Source organism: Heterodontus francisci, chromosome 19 (assembly GCF_036365525.1).
Source record: "Heterodontus francisci isolate sHetFra1 chromosome 19, sHetFra1.hap1, whole genome shotgun sequence".
Classification (NCBI taxonomy): domain Eukaryota; kingdom Metazoa; phylum Chordata; class Chondrichthyes; order Heterodontiformes; family Heterodontidae; genus Heterodontus; species Heterodontus francisci.
Window position 1 is genome coordinate 6,209,447 of NC_090389.1, and position 21,190 is coordinate 6,230,636.

Sequence of the window (21,190 nt, forward strand, 5' to 3'; positions counted from 1 at the left end):
TGTCCGTCCCTCTCCCGGAGTCTGTCCCTCTATCGGAGTCTGTCCCTCTCCCGGAGTCCGTCCCTCTCCCGGAGTCTTGTCTCCCGGAGTCTGTCCCTCTCCCGGAGTCTGTCCCTCTCCCGGTGTCCGTCCCTCTCCCGGAGTCTGTCCCTCTATCGGAGTCTGTCCCTCTCCCGGAGTCCGTCCCTCTCCCGGTGCCGGTGCCGGGCTGTCAGTGCTGAATGAGCCGGAGTCTCTGGCGTCACAGCCGAGGCGGGTTGGCAGGAAACAGACTCTTCCTGTGCACTTGGGAGCGAAAAATCATCTTCGAGGCAAGAGCCGGAGGGAGAGAGGAGAGGGGCCGGGATCCGGAGAGAGAGACCCATTCCCGGACCCGGAGACAGAGACTCATTCCCGGACCGAGAGGGAGGGAGGGATTCAGACCAAGAGACAGGTAGGAAAAGAAAAAGGCACTAGTGTCTACAGAGACAGAGCAGGAAGGTGGGACAGAGACATAGGACAGAGAGACGCTGACCAAGAGACAGGGACACTGAGAGAGAGACAGACAGAGAGATTCTGGGTCACAGAGATGGACACAGAGGGACAAAGGCACTGAGACAGTGGGACACAGAGACCAGGAGAAAGAGAGGGACAGGGAGAAAAGACAAGAAGTCACACAAGCAGGGAAATAGAAAGAGGGACAGGGTCACCGAGAGGGGCACCAAGAGAAAGGTGGGGTGGGGGGACAGGAGGAGACTGATAGAGAGAGATAGAGGGAAGGGCAGGGAGGTGGAGAGAGGGGCACAGAGGGTCAGGGAGGCAGAGAGAGGGGCACAGACAGGGAAAAAGAGAGAGACAGGGAGGCAGAGAGAGGGACACAGACAGGAAAAAAGAGACAGGGAGGCGGAGAGAGGGACACAGAGGGACTGGTGTGATAAGGAGAAAGGGACATATACAGGGGGTGTCTGATAGACGGACAGGGGGAGTGGGTACAGGACCTGGAGACAGAGATGTGTCTGGTCAGGCTGATGCTGCTGCTGCAGCTTCCAGCTGTGCTGTCCATGAAGGTGGGTGACACCTTCCGCAGCCCCACGGCCACCAACAACCTGGCGGTGGTGGAGGGGCCAGTGCCAGGCTGGGGACCGGAGCGGGGGCCTCGGGTATATGTGGGTGCTGTGAACGCTGTGTACCAGCTGGGGCCGGGCCTGCGGCTGGAGGCTCAGGTGGAGACAGGCCCAGTGAACGACAGTGCCCTGTGCCACGCCCCACAGCTCCCACACAGCACCTGTGAGCACCCGCTCAGGTTGACTAACAGCCACAACAAGCTGCTGCAGGCCGACCAGGCCCAAGGCCTGCTGGTGGTGTGTGGTTCGGTCTACCAGGGTTTCTGCCAGCTCCGGACCTTAGCCAACATCAGTCACTTGGCTGTACAGTTCCCCCCAGCGACTGGCCCCGACTTGGTCTTTCCCAGCATGCTGTATGTGGCTGCCAACCACCCGGAGGCCTCTACTGTTGGCCTGGTGCTGCGGGGCCTGGGTCCCGGGCCCGAGCCGGGGAGTCGATTACTCGTGGCTGCCACCTACACCGGCCTGGGCACCCGCTACTTCCCGACCAACAGCAGTCGGGAGGACCTGCGCTTCGAGAACACGCCCGAGATTGCCATCCGGGCCCTGGACAAGGGTCGTCTCTCCCGGCTCTTCACCTACGACATAAACCCATCTGAGGACAATGTCTTCAAAATCAAGTTTGAGGCTAAGGCCCGCAACCGCTTGAGTTTCGTGCAGGCCTTCAGCCGTCGCACCTACACCTACCTCGCACTCAACAACGATGCCAACTCGGGCACCAAGGGCGGCCGGCCCCGGAGCATGCTGGCCCGCATCTGTGCCGGGGCCCGTGGCCCACGACCAACTGAGAGCCGCAAGCTGACTGAGTCCTACATCCAGTTAGGCCTGCAATGCGGTGCCGGCCCCAGGCTTTATGGCGGCCTGCTGTCTGTCTGGGCCGGACCTGGTCAGAGCCTGTATGGCCTGTTCGAGAGGCCTGAAGACAGCGGGCGGGACTCTGCTCTCTGCATCTTCAGCTTCCCAGCCATCGAGCAGCGAATCCGGGAGGCCCGCAGGAAATGCTTTGAGGAAGAGCGCAGCCAGGAGGTGACCGTGTTGGATAGCGTGATCCAGGGCAGTGGGCCCGCCTGCATCAGGCGCAACATCACGGTGAGTGAGAGGGAGGAGGAGGGGCATGGATGGAGGAGGAGTGAGGAGAAGAGGAGGGGTAGTGTGCATGGGATGGGGCAGATGATGGAGGAGGGACTGAGGGAATGGTGGGAAAGGAAGGGGAGGAGAGAGAGGGTGGAGGTGCCTTGTTCAGGCAGGAGGGACTGAGGGAAGAGGTGAATACGGGGAGGAGGGACAGAGGAGAGGAGGGTTCAATGCAGAAGGGGAACAGAGAAGGGACAGAGAGTGAGATTTGAAGTACAGGTGGGAAGGGAGGCTGGGAAAGGAGGTGGGGAGGGAGACTGGGAGAGGGGGCGGGAGGAGGGGTGGGGAGGGAGAGGGGGAGGGAGGAGGGGTGAGGAGGGAGAGGGGGCGGGAGGAGGGGTGGGGAGGGAGACTGGGAGAGGGGGTGGGAGGAGGAGTGGGGAGGGAGAGGGAGCGGGAGGAGGGTTGGGGAAGGAGAGGGGGCGGGAGAAGGGGTGGGGAGGGAGAGGGGGCAGGAGGAGGGGTGGGGAGGGAGAGGGGGTGGGAGGAGGGGTAGGGAGGGAGAGGGGGCGGGAGGAGGGGTGGGGAGGGAGAGGGGGCGGGAGGAGGGGTGGGGAGGGAGAGGGTGCGGGAGGAGGGGTGGGGAGGGAGAGGGGGTGGAAGGAGGGGTGGGGAGGGAGAGGGGGCCGGAGGAGGGGTGGGGAGGGAGAGGGGGCGGGAGGAGGGTTGGGGAGGGAGAGGGGGCGGGAGGAGGGGTGGGGAGGGAGAGGGGGCGGGAGGAGGGGTGGGGAGGGAGAGAGAGCGGGAGGAGGGGTGGGGAGGAAGAGGGGGTGGGAGGAGGGGTGGTGAGGGAGAGGGGTTGGAAGGAGGGGTGAGGAGGGAGACTGGGAGAGGGAGCGGGAGGAGGGTTGGGGAGGGAGAGGGGGCGGGAGGAGGGGGTGGGGAGGGAGAGGGGTTGGAAGGAGGGGTGAGGAGGGAGACTGGGAGAGGGGGCGGGAGGAGGGTTGGGGAGGGAGAGGGGGCGGGAGGAGGGGGTGGGGAGGGAGAGGGGGTGGGAGGAGGGGTGGGGAGGGAGACTGGGAGAGGGGGTGGGAGGAGGGGTGGGGAGGGAGAGGGGGTGGAAGGAGGGGTGGGGAGGGCGACTGGGAGAGGGGGTGGGAGGAGGGGTGGGGAGGGAGAGGGGGTGGAAGGAGGGGTGGGGAGGGCGACTGGGAGAGGGGGAGGAAGGAGGGGTGAGGAGGGAGAGGGGGTGGAAGGAGGGGTGAGGAGGGAGACTGGGAGAGGGGGTGGGAGGAGGAGTGGGGAGGGAGAGTGGGCGGGAGGAGGGGGTGGGGAGGGAGAGGGGGTGGGAGGAGGGGTGGGGAGGGAGACTGGGAGAGGGGGTGGGAGGAGGGGTGGGGAGGGAGAGGGGGTGGAAGGAGGGGTGGGGAGGGCGACTGGGAGAGCGGGAGGGAGGAGGGGTGGGGAGGGAGAGGGGGTGGAAGGAGGGGTGAGGAGGGAGACTGGGAGAGGGGGTGGGAGGAGGGGTGAGGAGGGAGAGGGGCCAAAAGGAGGGCTGAGGAGGGAGACTGCGAGAGGTGGCAGGGAGAAGGGGTGGGAGGAGGGGTGAGGAGGGAGAGGGGGTGGAGGGGATGTGTGAAGGAAAGTTGCATGTTACAAGTGAGCTCGGTGTTTCGGAATGTGTTCAGGCTAAATTGTAAAATTGTTAACTGTTGCTTTCCTTTTGAAAGTTTTATAAAAATCCTAAATTGTACAGTAACAGTGCATAATATTTACTGATCTTTAAAGCAAATGGCTGTTTGGGTGTTTTATGTGATACTTAAGTGGCCCCAGTGTTGAAAAGGTTACTTCCACTCTTTTCATAAAACTGGCCTTGTTTAAGAGAAATTTAGAAAAATGTTTAAATCAATGGAAGATACAGGGAAAGAGTGTGAGGCAGTGGGATTAGATTGGGATTGATACAAAACAGTGGGATTAGATTGGGATTGATACAGGGCTATGGGGAGAGAGTGGGACAGTGGAATTAGATTCAGATTGATACAGGGCGATGGAGAGAGAGTAGGACGGTGGGATTAGATTGGGATTGATACAAGGCTATGGGGAGAGAGTGGGACAGTGGGATTAGTTTGGGATTGATACAGGACAGTGGGATTAGTTTGGGATTGATACAAGGCTATGGGGAGAGAGTGGGACAGTGGGATTAGTTTGGGATTGATACAGGACAGTGGGATTAGTTTGGGATTGATACAGGGCTATGGGGAAAGAGCAGGGCAGTGGGATTAGTTTGGGATTGATACAGGACAGTGGGATGAGTTTGGGATTGATACAAGGCTATGGGGAGAGAGTGGGACAGTGGGATTAGTTTGGGATTGATACAGGACAGTGGGATTAGTTTGGGATTGATACAGGGCTATGGGGAAAGAGCAGGGCAGTGGGATTAGTTTGGGATTGATACAGGACAGTGGGATTAGTTTGGGATTGATACAGGGCTATGGGGAGATTGCAGGACAGTGGGATTAAATTGGCAGTAATAGTGTCCTCTGGTGTTGGTGGCTCTCGTTGTGTACGGTGAGGTGACTTGACCATCTCTCACTTGTTTCGCGGTGTTTCTAGCTGATTTAGGGACTGTCACTCTGGAGTGGACCTTGAACCCATAATCTTTTGACCTAAGGTGTGACACATGTGAAATATGTAATATATCTAAGCTATAAAATATGGTATATATTGATTGAGTGTGAAAGCAAAGCCTGTTTAGTGATACCCAAATTCAAAGTCTCACTCGAAATTCATGGACTGTCCATTTGTGTAAGATGTAACACTTTGACAGCACAATATACTAATGTACTGGTAGGATTGCTCCCTGGGATTGGAGAGTGGGTTGCGGGGGTTTATCTTCCTGTTTGTGTTTTCATTTTCAACCATGTAGTTGCAGTAAATTAAAGCACAGAGTAAAACATCTTTCAGGAAGAGGAATGTGCTGCTATATCTGCACCCACACTGTCAATGGTCACACAGGAGAGGAATGGGGTTGGGACGGGGCTGGGCTGCGCCTGGCCGGGAGGGGGGGTGGGTTGAGCCGAGCTGGGAGGGGCTGGGCTGGGATGGGGATGGGCCGGGCTAGGCTGGGACGGGGCTGGGCTGTGCCTGGCCAGGAGGGGTGCGGGTTGGGCCGGCAGGGGAGTTCATAGAATCAAAATCCCTTATAATTTGAACAACTCTATCAACTCTCTCCTTAACCTTTTCTGCTCTGAGAAGACCCAGATCAGCTTCTCTAATTCCTCCACGTAACTCCAGATCCTCATCCCTGGTACCATCCCAGTAAAGCTCCTCTGAATCTTCTCCATGGAGTTGATGGTCTCTCTGAAGTGTGGTGCCCAGAATTAGACACAACACTCCAGATGAGGCCTTACAAGTGTTCTATAAAGGTTCACCATAATGTCCTTGCTTTTGTACTCTGTGCCTCTATTTATAAAGCCCAGGTCCTGTAAACCTTTTTAACAGCCATGTCAACTTGTCCTGCCATCTTCAAAGATTTGTGTATGTACACCCTAGGTCTGTCTGTTCCTTTACCTCCTTTACATAAGAACTTAATAAATAGGAGCAGGAGTAGGCCATTTGGCCCCTCAAGCCTGCTTTGCCATTCATTAATATCATGGCTGATCTACCTCAGTCCACCTTCCTGCACTAACCCTTGATTGCCTTTAGTACCTAAAAATCTATCTGTCCTTGTGTTGAATATATTCAATGCCTGAGCTTCCACAACCCTCTGGGGTAGAGAATTCCAAAGATTCACAACCCTCTGAGTGAAGCAATTTCTCCTCATCTCAGTCCCCATATTTTGAGTATTTGAACCCCTGTCCTAGACTCTCTAGGGGAAACCTACCCTCAGCATTGACTTTGTCAAAGCCCCTTTAGAATTTGATATGTTTCAATTAGATCACCTCTCATTCATGCAAATTCCGGCGAATGTAGGTTTAATCTACTCAATAAAATTAGACCGTTTAGTTTCTATTGTTGCTGCTCATTCTTCTGACCAAAAGGTTTCACCTCACAATTATTATAGAATCATAGGGCAGGATTTTGTCGTTGCCACGGGGATCCCAACGACAGGCCAAAAAGCCAGGGGCGATCCTACCTTGGCTGTCCACGGGACCCCCGGCCACATTTCACATCTGTCAGGCAACAAATTAGTTGCCGTCTGGGCCGCTGTCTCTTTAAAGGATGGCAGCCCACCCCTCAGGAGTGGGCCAGCAGCTCAGCGGTCTCGGCAGAACCACTTGAAGTGGCGGCCACTGGCTGCGATGAGAAGAGAGGATGCTGTGCGAGCAGGCTGCAGCCGGCCATTGTTGACAGAGGCCCCTCCGTGGGCCATAGAGTGCCCAAAGAGGAAGGTTCCCCCTCCATAAGGGTTTACAAGGCAGTCTCCCCACATGGCAGAGGGCCCATGGTAAATGCCAACAGCCATGGGAAGAAGCCCTCAATTGGCCACTTAAGTGGCTCAATTGGCTCCTGGGTGGGAGGCCATCCTCCACCTTCCTCACTGCTGGGAAAAGAGCCTAGCAGCAGGAGGCTGACAGGCACTCCATCTCCTCTGTCTTCTCTCAACTTTATACAGGCCCCCACCTCCCAGCCAATCCCTAGAGGGCTGCTAAAATCCAGGCCACAGTTGAGTGAATAGATTGGAGAGGGTGGGGTTGTTCTACTTAGAACGGAGAAGGTTAGAGGCGTTTGATAAAGTGTTACCGAGTAGACGTTCCAGCAAAGTTGAAGCCCATGGAATAAAAGGGACAGTAGCAGCATGGATGGGAAGTTGGCTGAGTGACAGGGAGTAGTAGTGAACAGTTGCATTTTGAACTGGAGGAAGGTAACAGTGGGGTTCTCCACCACAGCTTTTCTTGATCGAAATTAATGACTTAGACTCGAGTGTGCAGGGCACAATTTCAAAATTTGCGGATGACGCAAAACTTGTAAGTATTGTGAACTGTGAGGAGGATAGTGATAGACTTCAAGAGGACATAGACAGGCTGGTGGAATGGGCGGGCACGTGGCAGATTGAAATTGAATACAGAGAAGTGTGAAGTGATACATATCGGTATGAAGAACGAAGAAAGCAATACAAATAGAGGGTACAATTCTAAAGGGACTGCAAGAACAGAGTGATCGAGGGGTTTATGTGCACAAATTGTTGAAGGTGGCAGGGCAGATTGAGAAAGTGGTCAAAAAGGCATATGGGATTCTTGGCTTTATAAATAGAATCATAGAGTACAGAAACAAGGAAGTTATGGTGAACCTTGACAAAACACTTGTTTGGCCACAACTGGAGTATTGTGTCCAGTTGTGGGCACCACCCTTTCGGAAGGATGTTAAGTAAGGCATTAGAGAGGATGCAGAAAAGATTCACGCGAATGGTTCCAGGGATGAGGGATTTCAGTTATGTGGATAGATTGGAGAAGCTGGGATTGTTCACCTTAGAGAAGAGAAGATTAAGAGATTTGATAAAGGTGTTCAAAATCATGAGGGGTCTGGACAGAGTAGATAGAGAGAAACTACTCCCATTGGCGGAGGGGGTCGAGAACCAGAGGACACGATTTAAAGTGATTGGCAAAAGAAGCAATGGTGACGTGAGGAAATGCAGTGAGTGGTTAGGATCTGGAATGCAGTGCCTGAGAGTGTGGTAGATTCAATCAGGGCTTTCAAAAGTGAATTGGATAAGTAGCTGAAGAGAAAGTATTTGCAGGGTTACAGGGAAAGGGTAGGGAAGTGGGATCAGCTGAGTTACTTTTTGCAGAGAGCGGTCACAGACAAAACGGGCTGAATGGCCTTTTTCTGTGCTGTAACGGTTCGGCAATTCAAGAATGGTTTAGTTAGAGTAAATAAAGAGAAACTGTTTCCAATGGCTGAAGGGTTGATAAAGAGGGAACAGATATAAGATGACTGGCAAAAGTGCCAAAGCAACTTTTTGACCCAGTGAATGGTTAGGATTTGGAATAGACTGCCTGATAGGGTGATGGATACAGAAGGGAATTGGATAAATGAAGGAGAAAAAAAATGGCAGGGATATGGGGAAGCAGGAGGGGAGTGGAGCTAACTGGATTGTTCTTCCAAAGAGCTGATACAGACATGATGGGCCGAATGGGCTCCTTCATTGCTGTACTATTTTAACCTGTGTTGTACCTGTCCTGGGAGTGTTTGATGGGACAGTGTAGAGGGAGCTTTACTCTGTATCTAACCCCGTGCTGTACCTGTCCTGGGAGTGTTTGATGGGACAGTGTAGAGGGAGCTTGACTCTGTATCTAACCCCGTTTTTTTTTTTGTTTTTGTTTTTTACAAGGTGACCTTTATACCCCAGGCCCCTTTTATATTTTTCACATCGAGGGGGCCTTTATCCCTCAGGCCCCCTTTATGTACATATTTACAGTTTTAAAATAACTTTATTAAAACAGATAAATAAACAAAAAACTCAAATTAAAATGCCATTCTCGGCGTCGACGATGCACTCCAGTCCCTGCGGTGCCCACCGGTCGCGGAAGGCCTCAAGCGTACCGGCGGACACCGCATGCTCCTTTTCCAGGGACACCCGGGCGCGAACGTAACCGCGGAAGAGGGGCAGGCAATCGGGGAGGACGGACCCCCCGACGGCCCGCAACCTGGACCTGTGAATTGCCACCTTGGCCAGGCCCAGGAGCAGACCGACGAGGAGATCCTCCTCCCGGCCCAAGCCCCTCCGCACCGGGTGCCCAAAGATCAGGAGCGTGGGACTGAAGTGCAGCCAGAATTTGAGGAGCAGCCCCTTCAGATACTCAAAGAGGGGCTGCAACCTCGCACACTCCGTATAAATGTGGAACACGGACTCGTCCAGGCCGCAGAAAGTACAGGTGGCCTGGGAGTCCGTGAACCTACTTAAAAGCCTATTGCACGGGACTGCTCTGTGCAGCACCCTCCACCCCAGGTCCCCGATGTAAAGGGGGAAGACTCCCGCGTAGAGAGACCTCCATCGGGGTTTCCCCTCGCCGCCAGATGGCAACGCGGACCGCCAGGGCGTGTCCGGCCGGCTGACGAGGGCGAGGAAGTGGAGAGTGTGCAGGAGCAGCCCGTACAGGAAACCCCTCCGCGCCGATTGGAATGGCACGGAGGGCATTTCCGAGAGGCGGCTCGGGTTGTGCCGGACCGGCTCCCGAGGAGGGTTTCGGGGCCTGGGTCCGATGAGCAGTTCCGGCCGAGCGGGGGTCAGCTCGGCCGGGATCGCTCTGCACTCCCGAGCCCCGTCGCCACCCGCAGTGAGGGGCGTCCCGGGGGTTTCGGCTACTCCTCCGCCCGCCGGACCGTCCCCGGAGTCGGCCGCCCGGACAGCCGAGGCGCTCTCCTCCGCCGGCGGGGGAGCGCCCTGACTGGAGGCGACCATGTTCCAGACTCGGAAAAGATCCCGGTAAAAGACAGGCAACTCCCTCAGAGAGGCGCGGCTAACGGACTCCACCGGGAGCTGCGTGTCGTCTTGAAGGCAGTGACACTGGCGGAAAAAATACGTCGCCAGCGCACACCATCTGGGAGGACGCTCGACGTACAGGTATCTCTGCAGGGTCCGAAGGCGGAGAGTCGCAGCCTGGGTGCGGACGCACACCAGCGACTGACCGCCCTCCTCGATCGGGAGACTCAGGACCGCGGCAGAGACCCAGTGTTTCCTCTTGCCCCAGAAGAAATCGACGAGTTTCTTCTGGAATTTGGTGGCAAATACAGGGGGCGGGGCCAAAGTGACCAACCGGTACCACAGCATGGAGGCCACCAGTTGGTTTATGACCAACGCTCGGCCCCTGTAGGAAAGCACTCGGAGCAGTCCTGTCCAGCGCCCCAGCCGAGCGGTGACTTTCGCCTCCAACTCCTGCCAGTTTGCCGGCCAGGCTTCCTCAGCGGGGCTAAGGTGGACTCCCAGATAGAGGAGGTGCGTGGTGCTCCACGCAAAAGGTGTCATCTCCTCCGGCAGGGAGTCCACCCGCCACTGACCAACCAGGAGTCCGGAACATTTCTCCCAATTGATCCTCGCGGAGGACGCGGCAGAAAAGGTCTGCTGGCAGTCGCTCATCCTCCGCAAGTCAACGGGATCTGTGATTGCGAGGAGCACGTCGTCGGCGTAAGCCGAGAGGACGACCCGCATGGCCGGCTCGCGCAGAGCCAATCCCGTCAACCTCCTGCGAAGCAGGCACAGGAAGGGCTCCACGCAGATGGTATACAATTGGCCGGACATGGGGCACCCCTGACGCACTCCTCTCCCAAATCGAAGGGGCGCCGTCAAGGACCCGTTAACTTTGACTAGACACTCTGCGGCGGCGTATAAAAGTCGGACCCGGGCCACAAAATGCGGCCCGAGTCCGAAAGCGCGCAGAGTCCCGAAAAGGTAATCGTGATCCACCCTGTCGAACGCCTTCTCCTGATCGAGGGAGAGAAAGGCGACCGACTGACCAGTCCTCTGGGAAAGATGGATCAGGTCCCGGACCAGGTGGATGTTGTCCTGGATGGACCGGCCCGGGACTGTGTAGGACTGGTCGGGGTGGATCATGTGGGCCAGCACGGAGCCCAGGCGGGTAGACATAGCCCGGGCAAAGATCTTATAATCCGTGCTGAGGAGGGAGACCAGACGCCAGTTTTTAAGCAGGCGGAGATCGCCCCTCTTCGGCAGCAGGACGATGACCGCCCTGCGCCACGAGAGGGGCATCTCCCCGGTCGCCAGGCTTTCCCCCAGGACCCGCGCGTAATCGTCCCCCAGGACGTCCCAGAACGCCCTGAGGAACTCCACGGTCAACCCATCCAGCCCTGGGGATTTGCCCCTCGAGAGCTGGTGGAGGGCGCCAGTCAGCTCCGCCAACGTGAGCGGAGCCTCCAATCCTTCGGCGCCCTCCGGGCTGACCTGCGGCAGGTCCTCCCACAAAACTCTGCGCGCATCCTCGCTGGACGGATCCGGAGAGAACAACGCACTGTAATACGTCCGGACCAGGAGGCCCATTCCCTCCGGATCCGTGATGGAGGATCCGTCGTCGGCCAGCAGCTCGACGAGCTGCTTACGGACCCCCCGCCATTTTTCCAGCGAGTAGAAGAAGGGTGAGGCGCGGTCCAAATCTTCCAGGATCTGGATCCGCGACCTCACGTACGCGCCTCGGGACCCTATGAGCTGCAGGTTCCTCAGCGCGCCCTTCTTCTCTTTGTACGCCTGCCACAGGGCCGGGTCCGCGACGGCATGACCGAGGCGGGATTCCAAGTCGAGCACCTCCCTCTCAAGGCGCCCGATCTCGGCTTCCCGCCTCTTGGTCGACCCCTTCGCGTACTCCTGACAGAAGACGCGGATGTGAGTCTTGCCCACATCCCACCATAGCCTCAAGGAGGGGAAGCCCCCCTGCTTCCTTCTCCAGTCGGCCCAGAATCGACAGAACGAGTCCCGAAATCGCACGTCCTCCAGCAGCCGGTTGTTAAAGTGCCAGTACGCGGACCCCGCCCGCGTGCGGAGCGGAGTGAACTCCGCCCACACCAGGCGGTGGTCCGAGCACGGCACCAGCCGCATGGAGGCCGCCGAAACGCGGGAGACGTACGCCTGCGAAATGTAGAGGCGGTCGATTCGCGACCCCCCTCCTCCAGACCTCCACGTGAAGGCGCTGGAGTCGGGATGGAGATTCCGCCAGACGTCCACCAAGTTAAGGGAGCTGATCAGTCCCCTCAACTTCTCCACCGACGCTTGGCCGCGCTGGGGACCGGAGCGATCCCCCACCTCGAGGGTGCAGTTGAAATCCCCCCCGAGGATGATGCACTCGCCGCTATCGATGGAGCTCAAGAGAGCGGACACTTCTTCAAAGAAGCGCGCTTGCAAAGCGCCGGGCCTGGGCGCGTACACATTCACAAAGTGGAGCGGCACGCTACCCAGGCGAACGGCGAGGTGGAGCAAGCGGCCCGGCACTAGCTCCTTGACCCCCAAGATCTCCGGCTGAAAAGTCGGGGCCAACAAGATAGCCACCCCACTAGAAATAGGGGTGAGGTGACTCATGTAGACCCCACCCTGCCACTCCAGGAGCCAGGTGGCTTCGTCTCCCGGAACGGTGTGGGTTTCCTGCAGAAAGCTCACCGCGTATCTCCCTTCCCTAAGGACTGAGAGATTGTGAAATCTGCGGTGAGCCCCTCTGCTGCCGTTGATGTTGAGGCTGGCTATGGTTATCTTCATGTCAAAGGTACTTAAAACCCGTCACCAACAGCTCACTGTGAGGAGGGAGTGGAAGTGCACCTGGCCCTCCACTCCCCCAGCAACCCATTGAGGAACACATTAAAACGGCGCCTCTCAACCAGTTTCACGTCCGCGCGCTTGCCCGCTATCTTAAGGGCGGCATGGACGGACTGGATGATCAGCGCCAGATTCGACCAACGGTCGAGGGCCAGCTGAACTTTATTGCGGCAACCCCTGAAAGCCGCGAGGAAATCCCGGAGTTCCGCCGTGGGGATGAGAGGAGATTCGGTGGGAGGCACGAGGGACTCCACCACCTCACTGGCGATGGAATCAAGATCATCCTCCGTGCCCCGCACCGAATCCCCATCCTCCTCCGGGTCGTCACCGCCAGCGGCCAACACATCCACCACACACTGTGGGGCGGACGTCCCGGCCGCGCCAGCTGGTCCCGCCTCCGTCACGATCCCACCCCCAGGATCGATGGCGGAGGAGTCCTCTCTGGGTTCTATTGTGAAACTGGAGCCTGTAGGCACCAGCGGCTCAGGACCCCCCTCCACCTCCGTCCCCAGGGCAATGAGTGGTCCAGGGGAGACAGAAGTTCCCGACTCCGGGAAACCAGCCGGAGCCGAGATTGGAGGCGGAGGGAGGAGGCTATCTCCCGCTCCGCCAGCACCCACAGGCCCAGCAGGTGGGGCAGCATTCTCAGTTATAACTGGGTCGGGTGTCTCCTGGTTGGTGGTGGACTCCGGCTGGGAGGCCCGACCCTCTGGGGCCTCGCCCTCCCCTTCATTCAGGACACCCGACCCAGTAGCAGTGGCAGAATGGGCGGCTTCCCCAGGCTCCCCCACCACAAGCAGGGCCCCACTTACTCCTTCAGTAGGGGCCTCATGTACCGGGGCCATCCCCTTCCCTCCATCCTGAGGAATTGGGAGCACCTGCCCGGACTTTGCAGCCTTGGTGGTGGCGGTAGGGGAAACCTGGGGACCCGAAACAGGAGACAGCTCCCCTCCAACAGATGGGCCCTGCGCCTCAGGGCCCCTTGTTACCTCTGTGGAGGGGTGCCTTCTCCTCTTTTTCCCAGTTGTGTGCGGAGGCTCAGAGACCTCCATATCATCAGAGGCCTCCACCTCCACACTCTCCTTTTTTTTATTCACCCTGGGCCTGAGCCCAGCCCTGGGGCAAGTTAACTTCCCGAGATCGGGCCTTGGGCTGAGCTCAGGCTCGGGTAGTGTCACGATATCCAGGGGACGCGCCTCTCGATGTTTATTTCTCCTCCGTGCCTTCCTTCCACTTGGACGGTCACCCCCCTCCCTGCCGGAGGCCGTGAAAACCACAGCCTCCGGTACCGACTGAATGGTATCTGGTGGTGGTGTAGTGGGGGTGGGAGGAGGTGCAGCGTCGCCACCCTGGGCCGCTGAGTTGGAGTTGGCAGCCGGGAGGTTGGGGCAGTTCTTACGAACATGCCCCACCCCCTTACAGACATGGCACCGCACCCCGTCCAAGGTCCAGAAGACGCGGTAGGCCGTCCCCTGGAATTCTACATTGAAGTGGCCCTCTGTCACCTCCTCCCGCGCCAGCTGCATGAATAACTGGCGGCGGAAGGAGTAGACGTGTCGGAGGCTGTTCTCCCGAAGACCGAGCGGGACTGGGGTGAGCCCCGTCTTTACCTCCCCCAGATGGTGCAGGTGGGGAAGGAGGAGCTCACCAGGGATGAAGGGTGGGACATTGGATAAAATGAGCCTTTGCGCAGTGGCCTCCAGGGGGTCCACTGGCAGAAAGGTCCCGCCCACGGTGAGCCCCTTGCTCAGAGCCAGGGACACCACCCGCTCGGTCTTCAGGAAAAACACTGCCTTCCCGTACATTTTAGAGGCTGCAACAATGGCCGAAGGGCCGACAACCTCGGCCATTGCTTTCACGCATGCCTCTATAGTCATGTTCGGGTGGACGTAGCTCTTGACCCCATGCTTCGTTGTTAATAAAGCAAAAGGTGACGGGGCAACAGGTGCAGCTGCAGCAGCCGCAGCAGCATATGAACGGGAAGGCCCCGCCACCGGCGAAGAGGGGCTTGCCATGGGGTCTAAGAGCTACGTCCACCCCCAAGAAACAAAACAAATTTACACAATTTTTTAAAAAAAAAGCAAACTTTAAACAAGGTGGAGTGGGAGTAGAGGAGGATGGGGTAGGATGGTAAAGGAAATGGGGAGGATAGGTGACTGAGGCGACTGAGTGGAGGAAGGGAGAGAAAGGCTGAAAAGGATGTTTGATCCAACTGCCAGTTGGAGCACCTTTATAACAATTAGTCCAAAACTGTTTGTTGTCTTCCAGTTGGGGGAGGCTTCTTCGCCCGGGACGGCTGGAGCCGCCCGGTACTCTCCTCTTCTGATTTTAACAAGACAGTCTTCACCCGGGCAACTCCAGCTGTCCCGAGCAGGCAGTTGGGGTGGGGAGGGAGCTCCCTGTGTGCAAACACCAATACAAACACAGGGGCCCTTACTGGATTTGGCTGCCCCACCCCTGAGTCTTCAGGCCTCTTCTCCCTCCCCCAAACAGTTTAAACTTCAGAGTCTTTCAGGTGCCCTGACACCCACCTTTCCAGAAAAATTGCAGCCTTCCTTGATGGTTTCCCTCCACTCTGTATTCACCTTTCTCCAGTCTCTCTCCCCAGTTGCTGCAGTCTCCACTCTCCACTCTCCACTCTGCAGTTGCTGCAGCACAGGTGCAGCTGCTCCCCCTGATTGCTGGCAGGAAGTGCTCCAAATTGACCAGCCAATCCCAGTGCTGTACCTGTCCTGGGAGTGTTTGATGGGACAGTGTAGAGGGAGCTTTACTCTGTATCTAACCCCGTGCTGTACCTGTCCTGGGAGTGTTTGATGGGACAGTGTAGAGGGAGCTTTACTCTGTATCTAACCCCGTTTTTTTTTTTTCTTTTTTTTTTCTTCTTTTTTGGGGACAGTATAGTGGGAGCTTTACTCTGTGTCTAATCCCATTTTTCTTCATCTGTAGATGGAGCGTTACTCTGTATCAACCCTTTTTTTTAAGGTGGCCTTTATACCCCAGGCCCCCGATTATTTATTTTTGTCGAGGGGGCCTTTATTCCTCAGGACCCACTTTATTTAAATTTTTGTATAAATCACTTTATCAAAAATAAATAAACCAAAAACTCAAATTAAAATGCCATTTTTGGCATTGATGATGCACTCCAGTCCCTGCGGTGCCCACCGGTCGCGGAAGGCCTCAAGCGTAGCGGCGGACACAGCATGCCCCTTCTCCAGGGACACCGGGGTGCGAATGTAACCTCGGAAGAAGGGCAAGAAATCAGGGCGGATGGACCCCCCGACGGCCCGCAGCCTGGACCTGTGAATTGCCACCTTGGCTAGGCCCAGGGGTAGATCAATGAGGAGATCCTCCTCCCGGCCCATCCCCCTCCGCACCAGGTGCCCAAAGATCAAGAGCGTGGGGCTGAAGTGCAGCCAAAGCTTGAGGAGCAGCCCCTTCAAATACTCGAATAGGGGCTGCAACCTCGCACACTCCATATGTACCTCAAACACGGACTCATCCAGGCCACAGAAATTAGAGGTGGCCTGGGAGTCTGTGAACCTACGTAAAAGTCTATTGCACTGGACTGCCCTGTGCAACACCCTCCACCCCAGGTCCCCGATGTAAAAGGGGAGGACTTTCGTATAGAGAGACCTCCGCCGGGGTTTCCCCTCGCTGCCAGATGGCAACATGGACCGCCACAGCGTGTCCGGGCAGCAGACGAGGGAGAGGAAGTGGAGAATGTGCAGGAGCAGCTTGTACAGGAAACCCCATGTGGTATGGCACGGAGGGCATTTCCGAGAGGCGCCTCAGGTTGTGTGGGACCGGCTCCCGAGGAGGGTTTGGGGCCTCGTTCTGATGAACAGTTCTGGCCAAGCAGGGCTCAGTTCGGCCGGAACAGTCCACACTCCTGAGCCCCCTCGTCATCTGCAGTGAGGGGCATCCCAGGAGCTTCGGCTACTCCTCCACTAGTTGGTCCGTCCCCAGAACCAGCCGCCCGACAGCCAAGGCGCTCTCCTCTGCCGACATGGAGGCAACCGTGTTCAGACTCTGAATAGATCCCGATAAAAGACAGGCAACTCCATCAGAAAGGCACGGCTAACGTTCTCCGTCGGGAGCTGCTTGTTGTCTTGAAGACAGTGCACCTGGCGGAAAAAATATGTCGCCAGCGCACACCATCTGGGAGGACACTCGATGTACAGGTATCTCTGCAGGGTCCGAAGGCGGAGAGTCGCAGCCTGTGTATAGACCCAGACCACCGACTGACTGCCCTTCATTAATCGGGAGATTCAGAATGGCGACAGAGACCCAGTGTTTCCTCTTGCCCCCAGAAGAAATCGATGAGTTTCTTCTGGATCTTGTTGGCAAATGCAGGGGGTGGGACCAAAGTGACCAACCGGTACCACAGCATCGAGGCCACAAGTTGTTTTATGACCAGCACTCGGCCCCTGTAGGAAAGCACTCGGAGCAGTCCTGTCCAGTGGCCCAGCTGAGTGGTGAGTTTCACCTCCAACTCCTGCCAGTTTGCCTGCTAGGCTTTCTGAGCGGGGCTCAGGTGGACTCCCAGATAGAAGAGGTGCATGGTTCTCCACGCCAAAGGTGTTAACTCTTCCAGTAGGGAGTCCACCCGCCACTGACCCACCAAGAGTCTGGAACATTTCTACCAATTGATCCTCCCGGAGGACGCAGCAGAAAAGGTCTGCTGGCAGTCGCGCATCCTCCGCAAGTCAACGGGATCTGGGACCGAGAGGAGCACGTCATCGGCGTAAGCCAAGAGGACAACCTGCATGCCCGGCCCGCGCAGAGCCAAACTCACCAACCTCTTATGAAGCAGGTACAGGAATGGCTCCACGCAGATGGTATATAATTGGCCAGACATCGGGCATCCCTGACGTACTCATCTCCCAAAGTGAAGGGGTGCCGTCAAGGACCCGTTAACTTTGACCAGACAATCTGTGGCAGTGCATAAAAGTCGGACCCGGGTCACAAAATGCGGTCCGAGTCCGAACGCGCACAGAGTCCCGAAAAGATACTCGTGATCCACCCTGTCGAATGCCTTCACCTGATCAAGGGAGAGAAAGGCAACTGACAGACCAGTCCTCTGGGAAAGATGGATCAGTTCCCAGACCAGATGGATATTGTCCTGGAGGCCCCAGACCGTGTAGGATTGGTTGGGGTGTATCATGTAGACCAGCACGGAGCCCAGGCAGGTAGACGTAGCCCGGGCAATGATCTTGTAATCCGTGCTGAGGAGGGAGACCGGACGTCAGTTCATAAGCAAGCGGAGATCGCCCCTCTTTGGCAGCAGGACAATGACTGCCCTGTGCCACAAAAGGGGCATCTTCCTGGTCGCCAGGCTTTCCCCCAGGATCCGCGCGTAATTGCGCCCCCAGGACATCCCAGAATGCCCTGAGGAAATCCACAGTCAGCTCGTCCAGCCCCAGGGATTTGCCCCTCGAGAGCTGGTGGAAGGTGCCGGTCAGCTCCGCCAATGTGAGCGGAGCCCAATCCTTTGGTGCCCTCCGGGCTGACCTTCAGCGAGTCCTCCCACCAAACACTGCATGCATCCTTGCTGGATGGATCCGGAGAGCACAACGCACTGTAATAGGTACGGACCGAAGGGCCAAAAATTCCTTCTGGATCCATGACGGAGGATCTGTCGTCGGCCAGCAGCTCAATGCTTATGGACCCCCCGCCATTTTTCTAGCGAGTAGAAGGGTGAGGCACGGTCCAATTCTTCCAGGATCCCGATCTATGACCTCACGTATGCGCCTTGTGACCCTACGAGCTGCAGGTCTCTCAGCGCGTCCTTCTTCTCTTGGTACGGCTGCCACAGGGCCGGGTCCACGACGGCATGACCAAGACAGGACTCCAAAGTCGAGCACCTCCCTCTCCAGGCACCTGATTTTGGCTTCCTGCCTCTTGGTCGACCCCTTCGCGTACTCTTAACAGAAGGCAGGGATGTGAGTCTTGCCCACATCCCACCACAGCCTCAAGGAGGGGACGCCCCCTGCTTCCTTCTCCGATCAGCCCAAAATCGATGGAATTAGTCCTGGAATCGCTCCTCCTCCAGCAACTGGTTGTTAAAGTGCCAGTACGTGGACCCCACCTGCATACGGAGCAGAGTGAGCTCCGCCCACACCAGGTGGTGGTCCGAGATGCAGGAGACGTACGCCTGCGAAATGTAGAGGTGGTCGATTCGCGACCCCCCTCCTCCAGACCTCCAGGTGAAGGCACTGGAGTCGGGATGGCGATTCCGCCAGATGTCCACCAAGTCGAGGGAGCTGATCAGTTGCCTCAACTTCTCCACCAATGCTTGGCCGCGCTGGGGACTGGAGTGATCCCTCACCTCGAGGGTACAGCTAAAATCCCCCCTTTGGGCATGATGCACTCGCCGCTATCGTTAGAGCTCAGGAGAGCAGACACTTCTTTAAAGAAACGCCGGGCCTGGGCACGTACACATTCACAAAGTGGAGCGGCACACTCCCCAGGCGAACGGCGAGGTGGAGCAAGCAGCCCAGCACAAGCCTCCTGACCCCCAAGATCTCCAGCTGAAAAGTCGGGGCCAACAAGATAGCCACCCCACTAGAAACAGGGGTGAGGTGACTCATGTAGACCCCACCCTGCCACTCCAGGAGCCAGGTGGCTTCGTCTCCCAGAACGGTGTGGGTTTCCTGCAGAAATCTCACCGCGTATCTCCCTTCCCTGAGGACTGAGAGATTGTGAAATCTGCGGTGAGACCCCATGCTGCCGTTGCCGTTGAGGCTGGCTATGGTTATCTTCATGTCAAATGTACTTAGATCCCGTCACCAACACCTCACTGTGAGGAGGGAGCGGAAGTGCACCTGGCCTTCCACTCCCCCAGCAACCCATTGAGGAACACATTAAAACGACGCCTCTCAACCAGTTTCACGCCCGCGCCCTTCCCTGCCTTCTTAAGGGCGGCACGGACAGACCGCATGATCAGCAACAGATTTGACCACTGGTCAAGGACCAGCTGAACATTTGTTGCGGCAATCCTTGCATGCCGCAAGGAATTCCCGGAGTTCCGCCGTGGGGGTGAGAGGAGACTTGGTGGGAGGCACGAGGGACTCCACCACCTCACTGACAATAGATTCAAGGTCATCCTCCGTGTCCCACATCGAGTTCCCATCCTCCTCTGGGTTGTCACCGCCAGCAGCTCACACACTGTGTGGCGGGCATCCCGGCTGCGCCAGTTGGTCCCGCCTCCGTCATGATCCCATCCCCAGGAGCGATGGCGGAGGAGTCCTCTCTGGGTTCTTGAATGGAACTGGAGCCTATAGGTACCAGCAGTTCAGGACCCCCCTCCACCTCCGTCCCCAGGCCAGTGAACGGCCCAGGGGAGACGGTAGTTGCCGACTCCAGAAATCCAGCCGGAGCCGGGACCGGAGGCGGAGAGAGAAGGTCATCTCCCACCCCACTTACACCCACAGGCCCAGCAGATGGGGAATTACACAAATTGGCCTTTGGATCAGGTACATCCTGGGCGGCAGCGTCAGGCTGTTGGGAGGGCGGACCCTCGCAGGTCTTGCCCCCACCCAGGACACCCAACTCATCAGCCAAAGGAATGATTTCTCCCGTGGGGTCCACAGTCTCCCACAGCATGGGCAGGCCCCCTTCCCCAGGTGTTCCCAAAACCACAGGGGCATCTCTCCCCCCTCCATCCCAAGGGCAGAGGGTTTCCGCCCAGGGCTTTTGGCCCTAACGGGGCAGGTGGTGTGGGGAGCCCAGGGTCCCGTGCCAGGAGATGGGCCCTGCAACTCATGGCTCTCCTCAGAGGAGGGACGTCTCCTCCTGTTATTGTGGGAGAGGTACGGAGGCTCAGAGACCTCCATCTCAGTAGGGGCCTCTACTTCTCCCACTGCGCTCCCCAGTCCAGATTTCTTGGGCCCGAGCTCAGCCATGGGGCAGGTGGGCTCCCCTGGATCAGCCGTAGGGCTGTTTTCCAATTGCGAGAGGCTTCTTTGCCCAGGACGGATATGGCCGCCTGGTACTCTCCTCTTCCGATTTTTCACAAAGACTGTCTACACCCGGGCAACTCCAGCTGTCCCGAGCAGACATTTGGGGTGGGGAGGGAGCTCCCTGTGTGCAGGATGGAAATCAGCACCAATACAGCTAAAGGGGCCCCCTACAGGTTTTGGCAGCCCCACCCCTGAGTCTTCCAGCCTCTTCTCCCTCCCCCAAACAGTCCAAACAAAGAATCTTTCAGGTGCTCTAACACCCAAATCTCCAACACAAATTGCTGCCTTTCTGCCTCCTCTCAATAGATTCACTTGTCCTGTCTCTCTCCACTCTGCAGTCTCCATTCTCCAGTTACTCCAGTCTCCACACTCTCCTCTCTCACCACTCTAGTTGCTGGTGCAGCTGCTCCCCCTGACTGCACTCAACAAACTGCTCAGCCAACCCCGTTTTTTAAAAATCAGAGAACAGCCAATCCCCGTTTTTTTTTCTGTATCTAACCCTGTTTTTTTTTATTATTATTTTTTTTCTGTCCAAGGTGGCCTTTATACCCCAGGCCCCTTTTATATATTTTATGTTGAGGGGGCCTTTATTCCTCAGGCCCCCTTTATATACACACTTATATTTTTAAAATAACTTTATTAAAAACAGAAATAAACAAAAACTCAAATTAAAATGCCATTCTCGGCGTCAACGATGCACTCCAGTCTCTGCGGTGCCCACCGGTCGCGGAAGGCCTCAAGCCTCCCGGCGGACACTGCATGCTCCTTCTCCAGGGCCACCCGGGCGCGAACGTAAC

General features: G+C 57.0%; 1 protein-coding gene across 1 annotated transcript in view; it reads left to right on the forward strand.

Annotated features, from left to right (window-relative positions):
- The first annotated feature begins 340 nt into the window (after positions 1-340).
- Positions 341-21,190, forward strand: part of plxnd1 (plexin D1) — a 329,127-nt gene continuing 308,277 nt past the window's right edge. Inside the window, exon 1 of the mRNA XM_068051338.1 lies at positions 341-2,192. Coding sequence (XP_067907439.1) covers positions 990-2,192 — 1,203 coding nt within the window. The 5' untranslated portion in view covers positions 341-989. The remainder of the gene's footprint in view (positions 2,193-21,190) is intronic.